Source organism: Salvelinus alpinus, chromosome 3 (assembly GCF_045679555.1).
Source record: "Salvelinus alpinus chromosome 3, SLU_Salpinus.1, whole genome shotgun sequence".
NCBI classification, from domain to species: domain Eukaryota; kingdom Metazoa; phylum Chordata; class Actinopteri; order Salmoniformes; family Salmonidae; genus Salvelinus; species Salvelinus alpinus.
The window spans coordinates 9,747,481-9,764,415 of NC_092088.1; the positions used below are offsets into that span (position 1 = coordinate 9,747,481).

At 51.5% G+C, this 16,935-nt stretch overlaps 1 protein-coding gene across 3 annotated transcripts in view; it reads right to left on the bottom strand.

Annotated features, from left to right (window-relative positions):
- Positions 1–16,935, bottom strand: part of LOC139570000 (myosin phosphatase Rho-interacting protein-like) — a 79,866-nt gene that overhangs the window by 38,531 nt on the left and 24,400 nt on the right. For all 3 annotated transcript variants that reach the window (XM_071391421.1, XM_071391422.1, XM_071391423.1), the window contains exons 4-6: positions 6,307–6,458; positions 3,778–4,043; positions 3,154–3,583 (exon numbers count right to left, since the gene is read on the bottom strand). In XM_071391421.1, the coding sequence (XP_071247522.1) occupies positions 3,154–3,583; positions 3,778–4,043; positions 6,307–6,458 (848 nt within the window). The remainder of the gene's footprint in view (positions 1–3,153; positions 3,584–3,777; positions 4,044–6,306; positions 6,459–16,935) is intronic.

Consider the following 16,935-nt stretch of genomic DNA (forward strand, 5'->3'; position numbering starts at 1 on the left):
CGCCCTGCCCTCTCTCTGCCCTGCCCTCTCTCTGCCCTCTCTCTGCCCTCGCCCTCTCTCTGCCCTCGCCCTGCCCTCTCTCTGCCCTCGCCCTCTCTCTGCCCTCGCCCTGCCCTCTCTCTGCCCTCGCCTTGTCCTGCCCTCGCCCTGCCCTCGCCCTGCCCTCTCTCTGCCCTCGCCTTGTCCTGCCCTCGCCCTGCCCTCTCTCTGCCCTCGCCTTGTCCTGCCCTCTCTCTGCCCTCGCCTTGTCCTGCCCTCTCTCTGCCCTCGCCCTGCCCTCGCCCTGCCCTCGCCCTCTCTCTGCCCTCGCCCTGCCCTCTCTCTGCCCTCGCCCTCTCTCTGCCCTCGCCCTGCCCTCTCTCTGCCCTCGCCTTGTCCTGCCCTCGCCCTGCCCTCTCTCTGCCCTCGCCTTGTCCTGCCCTCGCCTTGTCCTGCCCTCGCCCTGCCCTCGCCTTGTCCTGCCCTCGCCCTGCCCTCGCCCTGCCCTCTCTCTGCCCTCGCCTTGTCCTGCCCTCTCTCTGCCCTCGCCCTGCCCTCTCTCTGCCCTCTCTCTGCCCTCGCCCTGCCCTCTCTCTGCCCTCGCCCTGCTCTCTCTCTGCCCTCGCCCTGCTCTCTCTCTGCCCTCGCCCTGCTCTCTCTCTGCCCTCTCTCTGCCCTCGCCCTGCTCTCTCTCTGCTCTCTCTCTGCCCTCTCTCTGCCCTCGCCCTGCTCTCTCTCTGCCCTCGCCCTGCTCTCTCTCTGCCCTCGCCCTGCTCTCTCTCTGCCCTGCCCTCTCTCTGCCCTCGCCCTGCTCTCTCTCTGCCCTCGCCCTGCCCTCTCTCTGCCCTCTCGTTTCTCTTTTCCTTTCAGGACTAGTTTTGGATGAGGCGGCTGGGGGTTGGATCTGGGAGGAAAAGGATGAAGCACACCCGTGTGTGTGTGTGTGTGTGTGTGTGTGTGTGTGTGTGTGTGTGTGTGTGTGTGTGTGTGTGTGTGTGTGTGTGTGTGTGACCTCTTGACCCTTTCCTAGAACAGAGTCCTGAACGGATGATGAGCGAATGGAAAGAACAAAACCTGTTTATTCAGGATGTTTATGTTGAACCTCAGCCCTGATAAAACAGGGAAAGATTACTAGCAATAATCAACATAGTTCATTCCCATGTGAAGTATACTAGGAACTGTGGAACGTAGACATTCACACATCTTACACTGTCTGGATTACACCAAATACAGCCTTTTCCTCGGGGACAGAGTCTGTGTATTGACGCAGATGTGTTGGGGGGGGGGGGGGGGGGGGGGTTGGGACCGTGTATCTTGCTGCGTCATGGGATTCTCTACAGATGTCCTTCTGCTTGTCTAACCCAGCAGTCAGACAGTCCACTAACTTGGTTACCAGCCTATGTCAATACCTGAATAACAGATAAAGCTTTACCTAGACAAATATATCCCAGGTAACAAACAGTGATTGCAGTCAGGATCATCTCCTCTCTGAACTAAGACAGGACAGAGTCAGATTCACCTCCTCTCTGAACTAAGACAGGACAGTCAAATTCACCTCCTCTCTGAACTAAGACAGGACAGACAGAATCACCTCCTCTCTGAACTAAGACAGGACAGAGTCAGATTTATCTCCTCTCTGAACTAAGACAGGACAGAGAGTCAGATTCACCTCCTCTCTGAACTAAGACAGGACAGAGTCAGATTCACCTCCTCTCTGAACTAAGACAGGACAGAGTCAGATTCACCTCCTCTCTGAACTAAGACAGGACAGAGTCAGATTCACCTCCTCTCTGAACTAAGACAGGACAGAGTCAGATTTATCTCCTCTCTGAACTAAGACAGGACAGAGAGTCAGATTCACCTCCTCTCTGAACTAAGACAGGACAGAGAGTCAGATTCACCTCCTCTCTGAACTAAGACAGGACAGACATAATCACATCCTCTCTGAACTAAGACAGGACGGAGTCAGATTCACCTCCTCTCTGAACTAAGACAGGACAGAGAGTCAGATTCACCTCCTCTCTGAACTAAGACAGGACAGAGAGTCAGATTCACCTCCTCTCTGCACTAAGACAGGACAGACATAATCACATCCTCTCTGAACTAAGACAGGACGGAGTCAGATTCACCTCCTCTCTGAACTAAGACAGGACAGAGTCAGATTTACCTCCTCTCTGAACTAAGACAGGACAGAGAGTCAGATTTACCTCCTCTCTGAACTAAGACAGGACAGAGGGTCAGATTTACCTCCTCTCTGAACTAAGACAGGACAGAGAGTCAGATTCTCTCCTCTCTGAACTAAGACAGGACAGAGAGTCAGATTCACCTCCTCTCTGAACTAAGACAGGACAGAGTCAGATTTACCTCCTCTCTGAACTAAGACAGGACAGAGAGTCAGATTTACCTCCTCTCTGAACTAAGACAGGACAGAGGGTCAGATTTACCTCCTCTCTGAACTAAGACAGGACAGAGAGTCAGATTCTCTCCTCTCTGAACTAAGACAGGACAGAGAGTCAGATTCACCTCCTCTCTGAACTAAGACAGGACAGACAGAATCACCTCCTCTCTGAACTAAGACAGGACAGTCAGATTCACCTCCTCTCTGAACTAAGACAGGACAGAGTCAGATTTACCTCCTCTCTGAACTAAGACAGGACAGACAGTCAGATTCACCTCCTCTCTGAACTAAGACAGGACAGACAGTCAGATTTACCTCCTCTCTGAACTAAGACAGGACAGACAGTCAGATTTACCTCCTCTCTGAACTAAGACAGGACAGAGTCAGATTCACCTCCTCTCTGAACTAAGACAGGACAGAGTCAGATTCACCTCCTCTCTGAACTAAGACAGGACAGACAGTCATATTCACCTCCTCTCTGAACTAAGACAGGACAGAGTCATATTCACCTCCTCTCTGAACTAAGACAGGACAGACAGTCAGATTCACCTCCTCTCTGAACTAAGACAGGACAGACAGTCAGATTCACCTCCTCTCTGAACTAAGACAGGACAGAGAGTCAGATTCACCTCCTCTCTGAACTAAGACAGGACATGCATACAGGGGACAGTTGGTTGAACAGACGGGTAGACACCTCTTAGACACCTCTTCTCAGGAATGAACACGGCCTCTCTCGTGTCTCTCCGAACTAAGACAGGACAGACAGGCAGACTCACCTCTTCTCAGGACTGAACACGGCCTCTCTCTCCTCACCAGGACTCCTCACTCTGCTCCTCTTCTCTGCCTTCCTGGCCTCGGCCTCCAGCCTCCTGGAGCGCGGAGTATCATGGTGCCCTCCCTGGGCCAGCCCTAACCGCCCCGCCAGGTGGCTCTCTGTGCTGGCCACCATGTTGCCACCTGCGTCAGAGTCCAGCGAGCTGACCGAACCACTGATGTGGGAGCCGTTGGACAGCAGGGAGCTGCCAGAGGGGAAGGGGTCACTGGGGAGCGGGGAGAAGCAGCGGGGCACCCCGCCCAGGCTGGAGCCCGTGGGAGACAGGAGGTCGTGGTGGGCGAGAGGGACCGAGCCGTGGAGGCCACTTCGGTCCACCTCGTCACCGTTGACTGAGCCGGCGTCTGAGCCACGGGCCACGGAACCACAGTCACCTAGAAAAGGGTTGGGGTGAAGGGTCAAAGACGGACACAGATGATCTCTAAATTGTAATGTTATAATCTTTTACAGCTGTGTTGCTTGCTAACACCCTTCCAATCCCTCCAGATATATCTGATGCAGCATATACACTAGACTATAAATGGAGACTATGGGGCTAGATGTGACCTGTACCGTGGTTCCTCCATACCTGTAGAGGGCTGTGGTGAGCCCAGCCTGGGGAGGTCAGGAGCAGGCCACAAAGACACCCCCTCAGCCTCTCTGTGGCTCAGCTCCTCCTGCCAGATGATGGAGCTGGAGTCTGGAACATTCTCCGAGCCCGCCTCGGGGATACCTGATCCCTTCACTGCCACTTTTGCTGGTCCTGGCTCCTGAGAAGTGGTGGGCTCCACCTTGCGTTTCTTCTTCTGGTTCTGCTTGTTGGTCCTGGGATAGATCACCAGCTGTTCAGTCCAGCTGGGCAGAGAGAGAGGAACAGAATGTTAGTCAGGGTGCTGGGATAGATCACCAGCTGTTCAGTCCAGCTGGGCAGAGAGAGCGGAACAGAATGTTAGTCAGGGTGCTGGGATAGACCACCAGCTGTTCAGTCCAGGGCAGAGAGAGAGGAACAGAATGTTAGTCAGGGTGCTGGGATAGACCACCAGCTGTTCAGTCCAGCTGGGCAGAGAGAGAGGAACAGAATGTTAGTCAGGGTGCTGGGATAGACCACCAGCTGTTCAGTCCAGCTGGACAGAGAGAGAGGAACAGAATGTTAGTCAGGGTGCTGGGATAGACCACCAGCTGTTCAGTCCAGGGCAGAGAGAGAGGAACAGAATGTTAGTCAGGGTGCTGGGATAAACCACCAGCTGTTCAGTCCAGCTGGACAGAGAGAGATGAACAGAATGTTAGTCAGGGTGCTGGGATAGACCACCAGCTGTTCAGTCCAGCTGGGCAGAGAGAGAGGAACAGAATGTTAGTCAGGGTGCTGGGATAAACCACCAGCTGTTCAGTCCAGCTGGGCAGAGAGAGAGGAACAGAATGTTAGTCAGGGTGCTGGGATAAACCACCAGCTGTTCAGTCCAGCTGGGCAGAGAGAGAGGAACAGAATGTTAGTCAGGGTGCTGGGATAGACCACCAGCTGTTCAGTCCAGCTGGGCAGAGAGAGAGGAACAGAATGTTAGTCAGGGTGCTGGGATAGACCACCAGCTGTTCAGTCCAGCTGGGCAGAGAGAGAGGAACAGAATGTTAGTCAGGGTGCTGGGATAGACCACCAGCTGTTCAGTCCAGCTGGGCAGAGAGAGAGGAACAGAATGTTAGTCAGGGTGCTGGGATAGACCCCCAGCTGTTCAGTCCAGCTGGGCAGAGAGAGAGGAACAGAATGTTAGTCAGGGTGCTGGGATAGACCACCAGCTGTTCAGTCCAGCTGGACAGAGAGAGAGGAACAGAATGTTAGTCAGGGTGCTGGGATAGACCACCAGCTGTTCAGTCCAGGGCAGAGAGAGAGGAACAGAATGTTAGTCAGGGTGCTGGGATAAACCACCAGCTGTTCAGTCCAGCTGGACAGAGAGAGATGAACAGAATGTTAGTCAGGGTGCTGGGATAGACCACCAGCTGTTCAGTCCAGCTGGACAGAGAGAGAGGAACAGAATGTTAGTCAGGGTGCTGGGATAGACCACCAGCTGTTCAGTCCAGCTGGGCAGAGAGAGAGGAACAGAATGTTAGTCAGGGTGCTGGGATAGACCACCAGCTGTTCAGTCCAGCAGGGCAGAGAGAGCGGAACAGAATGTTAGTCAGGGTGCTGGGATAGACCACCAGCTGTTCAGTCCAGCTGGGCAGAGAGAGAGGAACAGAATGTTAGTCAGGGTGCTGGGATAGACCACCAGCTGTTCAGTCCAGCTGGACAGAGAGAGAGGAACAGAATGTTAGTCAGGGTGCTGGGATAGACCACCAGCTGTTCAGTCCAGGGCAGAGAGAGAGGAACAGAATGTTAGTCAGGGTGCTGGGATAAACCACCAGCTGTTCAGTCCAGCTGGGCAGAGAGAGAGGAACAGAATGTTAGTCAGGGTGCTGGGATAGACCACCAGCTGTTCAGTCCAGCTGGACAGAGAGAGAGGAACAGAATGTTAGTCAGGGTGCTGGGATAGACCACCAGCTGTTCAGTCCAGCTGGGCAGAGAGAGAGGAACAGAATGTTAGTCAGGGTGCTGGGATAAACCACCAGCTGTTCAGTCCAGCTGGGCAGAGAGAGAGGAACAGAATGTTAGTCAGGGTGCTGGGATAGACCACCAGCTGTTCAGTCCAGCTGGGCAGAGAGAGAGGAACAGAATGTTAGTCAGGGTGCTGGGATAGACCACCAGCTGTTCAGTCCAGCTGGGCAGAGAGAGAGGAACAGAATGTTAGTCAGGGTGCTGGGATAGACCACCAGCTGTTCAGTCCAGCTGGGCAGAGAGAGAGGAACAGAATGTTAGTCAGGGTCCTGGGATAGACCACCAGCTGTTCAGTCCAGCTGGGCAGAGAGAGAGGAACAGAATGTTAGTCAGGGTGCTGGGATAGACCACCAGCTGTTCAGTCCAGCTGGGCAGAGAGAGAGGAACAGAATGTTAGTCAGGGTCCTGGGATAGACCACCAGCTATCAGTCCAGGGCAGAGAGAGAGGAACAGAATGTTAGTCAGGGTGCTGGGATAGACCACCAGCTGTTCAGTCCAGGGCAGAGAGAACACACACACCAGACACACACTTACCCATTGATGATCTCTTTGTTCTCCCCTCGTATGAAGTACTCCTGCTCAGGAGTGACGATACAGAGAGCGTTCTTCTGGCCCGTCTTGGGCTCGGCGTCCATGACGTCAGTACACAGGTTCAAATTCACCGTTCCCTGGGGAAGAGTGCTCGACTAGAGGGGGAAGAAGAGACAAACCATATTCAGCCACAGATAACGGCCAACATGACATCATGTAGACCAGGGAACATTCCAGCAGAACAAGACTAGAACCAGGACAATGATGAGAGGTTATTGCCCTGTTGCACACTGGGAAGTACAGTTTACCTCTGATTAGTTCCTTTCAACAGCCGCAGCGGAAACTACAACTTCTGATAGGTTCTAGATCTCAGTCTCTGACAGGTGGGTTCTAGATCTCAGTCTGTGACAGGTGGGTTCTAGATCTCAGTCTGACAGGTGGGTTCTAGATCTCAGTCTGTGACAGGTGGGTTCTAGATCTCAGTCTGTGACACGTGGGTTCTAGATCTCAGTCTGTGACAGGTGGGTTCTAGATCTGTCTGTGACAGGTGGGTCCTAGATCTCAGTCTGACAGGTGGGTTCTAGATCTCAGTCTCTGACAGGTGGGTTCTAGATCTCAGTCTGTGACAGGTGGGTTCTAGATCTCAGTCTGTGACACGTGGGTTCTAGATCTCAGTCTGTGACAGGTGGGTTCTAGATCTCAGTCTGTGACAGGTGGGTCCTAGATCTCAGTCTGACAGGTGTGTTCTAGATCTCAGTCTGTGACACGTGGGTTCTAGATCTCAGTCTGTGACACGTGGGTTTTAGATCTCAGTCTGTGACAGGTGGGTTCTAGATCTCAGTCTGTGACACGTGGGTTCTAGATCTCAGTCTGTGACACGTGGGTTCTAGATCTCAGTATGTGACACGTGGGTCCTAGATCTCAGTCTGTGACACGTGGGTCCTAGATCTCAGTCTGTGACAGGTGGGTTCTAGATCTCAGTCTGTGACAGGTGGGTTCTAGATCTCAGTCTGTGACAGGTGGGTTCTAGATCTCAGTCTGTGACAGGTGGGTTCTAGATCTCAGTCTGTGACAGGTGGGTTCTAGATCTCAGTCTGTGACAGGTGTGTTCTAGATCTCAGTCTGTGACAGGTGGGTTCTAGATCTCAGTCTGTGACAGGTGGGTTCTAGATCTCAGTCTGTGACTAAGGGTAACTTCGATCCGGAGCTGCTATATAATAGACATGTCTGGTTGTTGTCCCTCCCTCTCACACAGAGAGAGGACGTGCATGATGGGCTTGTCAGGCCCTACTAAGGTCACACCACCGTTATCCAGAGAGTTGCCATGACAATGGGGGAAATTCATTCAGTATGTGTGTGTGTGCGTGTTACTGCTAATGTTCATGTCTGGGTCTGCATATGTTGAGGGGCACAATTCATCACGGTTTCACCTCGTCACCTCATGATTCCCAGAAAACCCTAGAACTCCCCCTGAACCCCATCATGGGTTCTCTAGTTCAGTGTGAGTCCTGTCCTGCTGTTACCAATCCTGCTGTTACCAGACCTGCTGTTATCAGACCTGCTGTTACCAGACCTGCTGTTACCAATCCTGCTGTTACCAGACCTGCTGTTATCAGACCTGCTGTTATCAGACCTGCTGTTACCAGACCTGCTGTTACCAATCCTGCTGTTACCAGACCTGCTGTTACCAATCCTGCTGTTACCAATCCTGCTGTTATCAGACCTGCTGTTACCAGTCCTGCTGTTACCAATCCTGCTGTTATCAGACCTGCTGTTACCAATCCTGCTGTTATCAGACCTGCTGTTACCAGTCCTGCTGTTACCAGACCTGCTGTTACCAATCCTGCTGTTATCAGACCTGCTGTTACCAGACCTGCTGTTACCAGACCTGCTGTTACCAATCCTGCTGTTACCAGACCTGCTGTTACCAATCCTGCTGTTATCAGACCTGCTGTTACCAATCCTGCTGTTACCAATCCTGCTGTTATCAGACCTGCTGTTACCAGACCTGCTGTTACCAGACCTGCTGTTACCAATCCTGCTGTTACCAATCCTGCTGTTACCAATCCTGCTGTTATCAGACCTGCTGTTACCAGACCTGCTGTTACCAGACCTGCTGTTATCAGACCTGCTGTTACCAATCCTACTGTTACCAGACCTGCTGTTACCAATCCTGCTGTTACCAGACCTGCTGTTACCAGACCTGCTGTTACCAATCCTGCTGTTATCAGACCTGCTGTTACCAATCCTGCTGTTACCAATCCTGCTGTTACCAATCCTGCTGTTATCAGACCTGCTGTTACCAGTCCTGCTGTTACCAGACCTGCTGTTACCAGACCTGCTGTTACCAATCCTGCTGTTACCAGACCTGCTGTTACCAATGCTGCTGTTATCAGACCTGCTGTTACCAATCCTGCTGTTACCAGACCTGCTGTTACCAGACCTGCTGTTACCAGACCTGCTGTTACCAGTCCTGCTGTTACCAGACCTGCTGTTACCAGACCTGCTGTTACCAATCCTGCTGTTACCAGACCTGCTGTTACCAATCCTGCTGTTACCAGACCTGCTGTTACCAGACCTGCTGTTATCAGACCTGCTGTTACCAGACCTGCTGTTACCAGACCTGCTGTTACCAATCCTGCTGTTACCAGACCTGCTGTTACCAATCCTGCTGTTACCAGACCTGCTGTTATCAGACCTGCTGTTACCAGACCTGCTGTTATCAGACCTGCTATTATCAGACCTGCTGTTACCAGACCTGCTGTTATCAGACCTGCTGTTACCAGACCTGCTGTTACCAGACCTGCTGTTACCAGACCTGCTGTTATCAGACCTGCTGTTACCAGACCTGCTGTTATCAGACCTGCTGTTACCAGACCTGCTGTTACCAGACCTGCTGTTACCAGACCTGCTGTTACCAGACCTGCTGTTACCAGACCCTGACAGTACTGTACTCTGTTATCAGACCCTGACAGTACTGTACTCTGTTATCAGTCCCTGACAGTACTGTACTCTGTTACCAGACCCTGACAGTACTGTACTCTGTTACCAGACCCTGACAGTACTGTACTCTGTTATCAGACCCTGACAGTACTGTACTCTGTTATCAGACCCTGACAGAACTGTACTCTGTTACCAGACCCTGACAGAACTGTACTCTGTTATCAGACCCTGACAGTACTGTACTCTGTTACCAGACCCTGACAGTACTGTACTCTGTTACCAGACCCTGACAGTACTGTACTCTGTTACCAGACCCTGACAGTACTGTACTCTGTTACCAGACCCTGACAGTACTGTACTCTGTTACCAGACCCTGACAGTACTGTACTCTGTTATCAGACCCTGACAGTACTGTACTCTGTTACCAGACCCTGACAGTACTGTACTCTGTTACCAGACCCTGACAGTACTGTACTCTGTTATCAGACCCTGACAGTACTGTACTCTGTTACCAGACCCTGACAGTACTGTACTCTGTCTGTTATCAGATTTAAAACAGGTGTTGTTTCTCTCCTTAGCTCTATTCACATGGATCTTGTTTTAATACAAGCTGCCAGTAAACCCTGGAGACTTCCAGATACAGCTATTACACTGGGACACACACACACACAGAGGAGGGGGACTGGGAGAGAGAGAGCGAGAGAGAGGAGGGGGACTGGGAGAGAGAGAGCGAGAGAGAGGAGGGGGACTGGGAGAGAGAGAGAGAGAGGAGGGGGACTGGGAGAGAGAGAGAGAGAGGAGGGGGACTGGGGAGAGAGAGAGAGAGAGAGAGAGAGAGAGAGAGAGAGAGAGAGGAGGGGGACTGGGGAGAGAGAGAGAGAGAGAGAGAGAGAGAGAGAGAGAGAGAGAGAGAGAGAGAGAGAGAGAGAGAGAGGGGAGGGGGACTGGGAGAGAGAGAGAGGAGGGGGACTGGGAGAGAGAGCGAGAGAGAGAGGAGGGGGACTGGGAGAGAGAGCGAGCGAGAGAGGAGGGGGACTGGGAGAGAGAGCGAGCGAGCGAGAGAGGAGGGGGACTGGGGGAGAGAGAGAGAGAGAGAGAGGAGGGGGACTGGGGGAGAGAGAGAGAGAGAGAGAGAGAGAGAGAGAGAGAGGAGGGGGACTGGGGGGGAGAGAGAGAGAGAGAGAGAGAGAGAGAGAGAGAGAGAGAGAGAGAGAGAGAGAGAGAGAGAGAGAGAGAGAGAGAGAGAGGAGGGGGACTGGGGGAGAGAGAGAGAGAGAGAGAGAGAGGAGGGGGCCTGGGGGAGAGAGAGAGAGAGAGAGGAGGGGGACTGGGGGAGAGAGAGAGAGAGAGAGGAGGGGGACTGGGAGAGAGAGAGAGAGAGAGAGAGAGAGAGGGGGACTGGGAGAGAGAGAGAGAGAGAGAGGAGGGGGACTGGGAGAGAGAGAGAGAGAGAGAGAGGAGGGGGACTGGGAGAGAGAGAGAGAGAGAGAGAGAGGAGGGGGACTGGGAGAGAGAGAGAGAGAGAGAGAGGAGGGGGACTGGGGGAGAGAGAGAGAGAGAGAGAGAGAGAGAGAGAGAGAGAGAGAGAGAGAGAGAGAGAGAGAGAGAGAGAGAGAGAGAGAGAGGGGACTGGGGGAGAGAGAGAGAGAGAGAGAGAGAGAGAGAGAGAGAGAGAGGGGAGGGGAGGGGGACTGGGAGAGAGAGAGAGGAGGGGGACTGGGAGAGAGAGCGAGAGAGAGAGGAGGGGGACTGGGAGAGAGAGCGAGCGAGAGAGGAGGGGGACTGGGAGAGAGAGCGAGCGAGAGAGAGAGGAGGGGGACTGGGAGAGAGAGCGAGCGAGAGAGAGAGGAGGGGGACTGGGAGAGAGAGCGAGAGAGAGAGGAGGGGGACTGGGAGAGAGAGAGAGAGAGAGAGAGAGAGAGGAGCGGGACTGGGAGAGAGAGAGAGAGAGAGAGAGAGAGAGAGAGAGGAGCGGGACTGGGAGAGAGAGAGAGAGAGAGAGAGAGAGAGAGGAGGGGGACTGGGAGAGAGAGAGAGAGAGAGAGAGAGAGAGGAGCGGGACTGGGAGAGAGAGAGAGAGAGAGAGAGAGGAGCGGGACTGGGAGAGAGAGAGAGAGAGAGAGAGAGAGAGAGAGAGAGAGAGAGAGAGAGAGAGAGAGAGAGGAGGGGGACTGGGAGAGAGAGAGAGGAGGGGGACTGGGAGAGATATAGTGCACTACTTTCGAACAGAGCACTATGGACCCTGGTTGAAAAGCAGTGCACTATACAGGAAATAGGGTCCCACCTGTAAAGGGAAAGGAAAGGGGGAAACTGAAATTTGTCTTCCGTATTTAACCCAACCTCTCTGAATCAGAGAGGGAGGGGGGGGCTGCCTTAATCGACATCCACGTCTTCAGCGCCCGGGGAACAGTAGGTTAACTGCCTTGTTCAGGGGAACAGTGGGTTAACTGCCTTGTTCAGGGGAACAGTGGGTTAACTGCCTTGTTCAGGGGAACAGTGGGTTAACTGCCTTGTTCAGGGGAACAGTGGGTTAACTGCCTTGTTCAGGGGAACAGTGGGTTAACTGCCTTGTTCAGGGGAACAGTGGGTTAACTGTCTTGTTCAGGGGAACAGTGGGTTAACTGCCTTGTTCAGGGGAACAGTGGGTTAACTGTCTTGTTCAGGGGAACAGTGGGTTAACTGTCTTGTTCAGGGGAACAGTGGGTTAACTGCCTTGCTCAGGGGCAGAATGACAGATTTTTACTTTGTCAGCTCGGGGATTCGATCCAGCAACCTTTCAGTTACTGGCCCAATGCTGTAACCACCATCTACCTACCACCTCTACACTTTAACTACTAGGCTACCTGCCACCTCTACACTCTAACCACTAGGCTACCTGCCATCCCTACACTCTAACCACTAGGCAACCTGCCGTCCCTACACTCTAACCACTAGGCTACCTGCCGCCCCTACACTCTAACCACTAGGCTACCTGCCGTCCCTACACTCTAACCACTAGGCTACCTGCCGTCCCTACACTCTAACCACTAGTCTACCTGCAGCCCCTACACTCTAACCACTAGGCTACCTGCCGCCCCTACACTCTAACCACTAGGCTACCTGCCACCCCTACACTCTAACCACTAGGCTACCTGCCGTCCCTACACTCTAACCACTAGGCTACCTGCCGTCCCTACACTCTAACCACTAGTCTACCTGCCGTCCCTACACTCTAACCACTAGGCTACCTGCCGCCCCTACACTCTAACCACTAGGCTACCTGCCACCCCTACACTCTAACTACTAGGCTACCTGCCGTCCCTACACTCTAACCACTAGGCTACCTGCCGCCCCTACACTCTAACCACTAGGCTACCTGCCGCCTCTACACTCTAACTACTAGGCTACCTGCCGTCCCTACACTCTAACCACTAGGCTACCTGGCGCCTCTACACTCTAACCACTAGGCTACCTGGCGCCTCAACACTCTAACCACTAGGCTACCTGGCGCCTCTACACTCTAACCACTAGGCTACCTGGCGCCTCAACACTCTAACCACTAGGCTACCTGGCGCCTCTACACTCTAACCACTAGGCTACCTGCCACAGTCCATGTGCTGTAGTGGGTTTGATTTCACCAGATCCAATTTCATATCTTCCTATTGTGTCCTCCTACGGGGCCGGCTATATGTAGCTGCACAGAGGGAAATTATTAAAAACGAACTACTTTCTCAGACTCTCTGTGACACCGTTTCTATAAACGGAACACACAGAGGCGGCATTTTTCGGTGATACCAATTACTCCACCGAAGACATAAAAACTAGTGCAGCATAAATACTGGAGGCTGAGACAGGAGGGGTCAGGAGACACTGTGGCCCCATCCGATGATACCCCCGGACCAGGCCAAACAAGCAGGATATAACCCCACCCACTTTGCCAAAGCACAGCCCCCACACCACTAGAGGGATATCTTCAACCACCAACTTACAATCCTGAGACAAGGCCGAGTATATTTGTTTTTTATTTTAACAGACTTTATATGGACAAGTAAAACTCTGAATAAAAAGGAATGTTTTACATCGTCATAAATCTGAGGGTGGTTTTAACCTCCCAGCCTTGGGATTGTATCAACTCAACACCCAGGGCTTTTAGTTACAACATATTGTGTAGTTAAATACACTAAAGAGGAACTAAGGGTACATATTGAAGATGCTCATCCCCAGAATCTTTCCACGTTTCTATTTTGTAAAGATAAAAGATTAGAATAAGGTTGCAAAAATTCTGGTAAATTTCCCCAAAATTCCCTGGTTTTACAGAAATTCTGGTTGGACAATTCCTGGATTTACAAGGGAATAAAGCCGGAAATACGGTAATCCTCCAACCAGGATTTCTGGTAAACCAGGGAATTTTGGGGGAAAGTTACCAGAATTTTGCAACCCTATTCTAAGAACATTAACAACTTGATAAGAACACTACAACAATACGGAAGAACATGAAACTGATTCTACAAGAATGAATATCACATCCTAAAAACACAACCTTACGGAACAATCCTTGAATACAGTAGCTTTTCAGATTTCACCGATAAATTGGCCAACATAGAAAACTAAAAGGCATAGAAACTAAATGACGTGGTAACAGGAAATAAATGTATTTCCATGATAGAATTTAAAAGTAATTTGACTGAACAAAAATATAAATGCAACATGAAACAATTTCAAAGATTTTAGTGAGTTACACTTCATATAAGGAAATCTGTCAATTGAAATAAATAAATTAGGCCCTAATCTATGGATTTCACATAACTGGGAATACAGATATGAATCTGTTGGTCACAGATAACAAAAAAAGTAGGGGTGTGGATCAGAAAACCAGTCAGTATCTGGTGTGAGCAACATTTGCCTCATGCAGTGTGACATCTTCTTCGCATAGAGCTAATCGGGCTGTTGATTGTGGCCTGTGGAATGTTGTCCCACTCCTCTTCAATGGCTGTGTGAAGTTTCTGGATATTGGCAGGAACTGGAACACGCTGTCGTACATGTCGATCCAGAGCATCCCAAACATGCTCAACGGGTGACATGTCTGGTGAGTACGCAGGCAGTGGAAGAACTGGGACATTTTCAGCTCCCAGGAATTGTGTACAGATCCTTGTGACATGGGACCGTGCATTATTATGCTGAAACATGAGGTGATGGCGGCGAATGAAAGGCAGGACAACGGGCCTCAGGATCTCGTCACTGTATCTCTGCGCATTCAAATTGCCATCGACAAAATGCAATTGTGTTCGTTGTCTGTAGCTTACGCCTGCCCGTACCATAACTCCATCACCACGGGGCACTCTGTTCCCAACGTTGACGTCAGCAAACCGCTCGCCCACACGACGCCATCTTGAAAACGGGATTCATCTTTGAAGAGCACACTTCTCCAGCGTGCCAGTGAAGTCGGTTATGACGCTGAATGATAGCCTAACTCATGAGTCATGTTGTAACCCATCGGCCTGTATAATTAAGGTGGAGTACACCTACTCCATTAATCAGGCCTGGGCAACTCCAGTCTTCTGGGGCCTGATTGGTGTCACACTTTCCCCCCCATCCACCCCATCTAGCAAACACACCTGATTTAAACTGCATTTTTAACTGAAGATCATGATTAGTTGATTAGTGGAGTCAGGTGTGTTACCTGGGGCTGGGGGTAAAAGTGTGACCACCAATCACGCTCCCGAGGACTGGAGTTGCCCAGGCCTGCCATAAATGATCAATTCTTCTTTTCTGTATTTGATTTTTTACTGCCCGGGCCGGTGGCAAGTAGTGTCAGAAACCACTGCCTGCTCTGCTCTGGGAGTGAAGCAGGAAGCTGCAGTTGTAAATGGCATATGTGCCTTGACACGTCGCTGCCATCCCCACTGCATCAAACACACTACTCCTATCTTCCTCCCGCAGGCAGACAGTCACTCACTACAGTTTCTAGTCCCGCCGGCTGAATAGTAGGGTTAAATACCTCAGTCAGGGGATTACAACGACGAAACTATGAATTCAACACCCGGTGAAGACAGAGGTCCCAGACCAGGGGGAAACTTCAGGATGGCAGCTCTTTCTGCTCTCTGTTGTAGCATTATGTCAGTCAAAGTGTGGACTGTGGAGAGAACTAGATGACCCGGTTTCCTCCCGGTCATTGACCCACTTCGGCCCAGGCTTTCTCAACAATTTATCATCAGGGACCGAGGAGCTGTAGTCCTTCTTGGGATGTCCGCTTAGATTGAAACTGGCCCTTCAGAACTGCCCAATTGGTGTCAGTCAACTACCCAAGGGACGGGTGTCAGTCTACTACCCAAGGGACTGGTGTCAGTCAACTACCCAGGGGACTGGTGTCAGTCTACTACCCAAGGGACTGGTGTCAGTCTACTACCCAAGGGACTGGTGTCAGTCAACTACCCAGGGGACGGGTGTCAGTCAACTACCCAGGGGACTGGTGTCAGTCAACTACCCAGGGGACTGGTGTCAGTCAACTACCCAGGGGACTGGTGTCAGTCAACTACCCAGGGGACTGGTGTCAGTCAACTACCCAGGGGACTGGTGTCAGTCAACTACCCAAGGGACTGGTGTCAGTCAATTACCCAAGGGACTGGTGTCAGTCAACTACCCAAGGGACTGGTGTCAGTCAACTACCCAAGGGACTGGTGTCAGTCAACTACCCACGGACTGGTTTGCAGCAACATCTCCGGGTTTGAGAAAACACCGCTAGCCTCTGTCTCTCACCGCATGTCATATGTCTCTCAAATGTACGACATATCCAATCCCATCTGAGGTAGTAACATTACATTAGATCTGGGTGCTTGCAGTGGCAGGCTGTGTGGAATGTTTGTGTCTGGGGCATATCTGGCATTTCCGTGTGGTTTTGGGGTCTAATGTTCTCTCTCTCTCTCTCTCTAGCCCCGTTAGTTAGTGGGAGCCTGCTGCAATTCACCAAATATGGGCATGTCAGAGGAATGCGCTGTAGAGCCTAGACCTCGGAGCATCTCCTTGACAGTTAGTCTCCTCATGGACTAAACTAGTCCAGCTCCAAGAAGACACTCTCATTGAACATCTTCAGTGAAATCTTCCCTTAATTCCCTTTAAGACCTTTTTATTTTTTTTATTTTACCTTCCCGTAACTATTTTGCTTATATTATGCGTCACACGCAAAACAACATCTTCTAGGGAAAAATGACCTTCCAATCTGCTTTCTACGCACGTCACGGTTCCATGGCAACAAACAACCTGCTCAATGAATCATGACATAGGTAAATCATTACAATCCATCTACTTAGTGTCCTGTGAGAGGGCTTTATATTGACCAGGATTCATCAGCTTTCTAACATTTGATAAGTGCTGCTCTGGTCATTGTTGCTGTTTCCACTAATCTCGTCGTGGCGTCCAGTCCAGCCATTCTGCCCCTGTGGGTTGGGCTGGGCTGCCCAACTCTGACCTCTTCAGCTGGCCAAGAGCACAAGAATGACTAACAGTTAACCACCACTGAGGAGGAGAAGGGATACAGCAGTCCATATTGGGTGTTTTTATGTGGGTAAAGTAGTAGACAGTCTGTCAGGGCAGAGGAGAATCAACGCTGAGCTTCGCATGGTCTCTGGCACATCCCAGCTAGCTAATAGCTTAACGACAGTTAAAGTTCTCTCAGTGTCTGAAATACACACCATCTTCCTTTTAGATAATGCC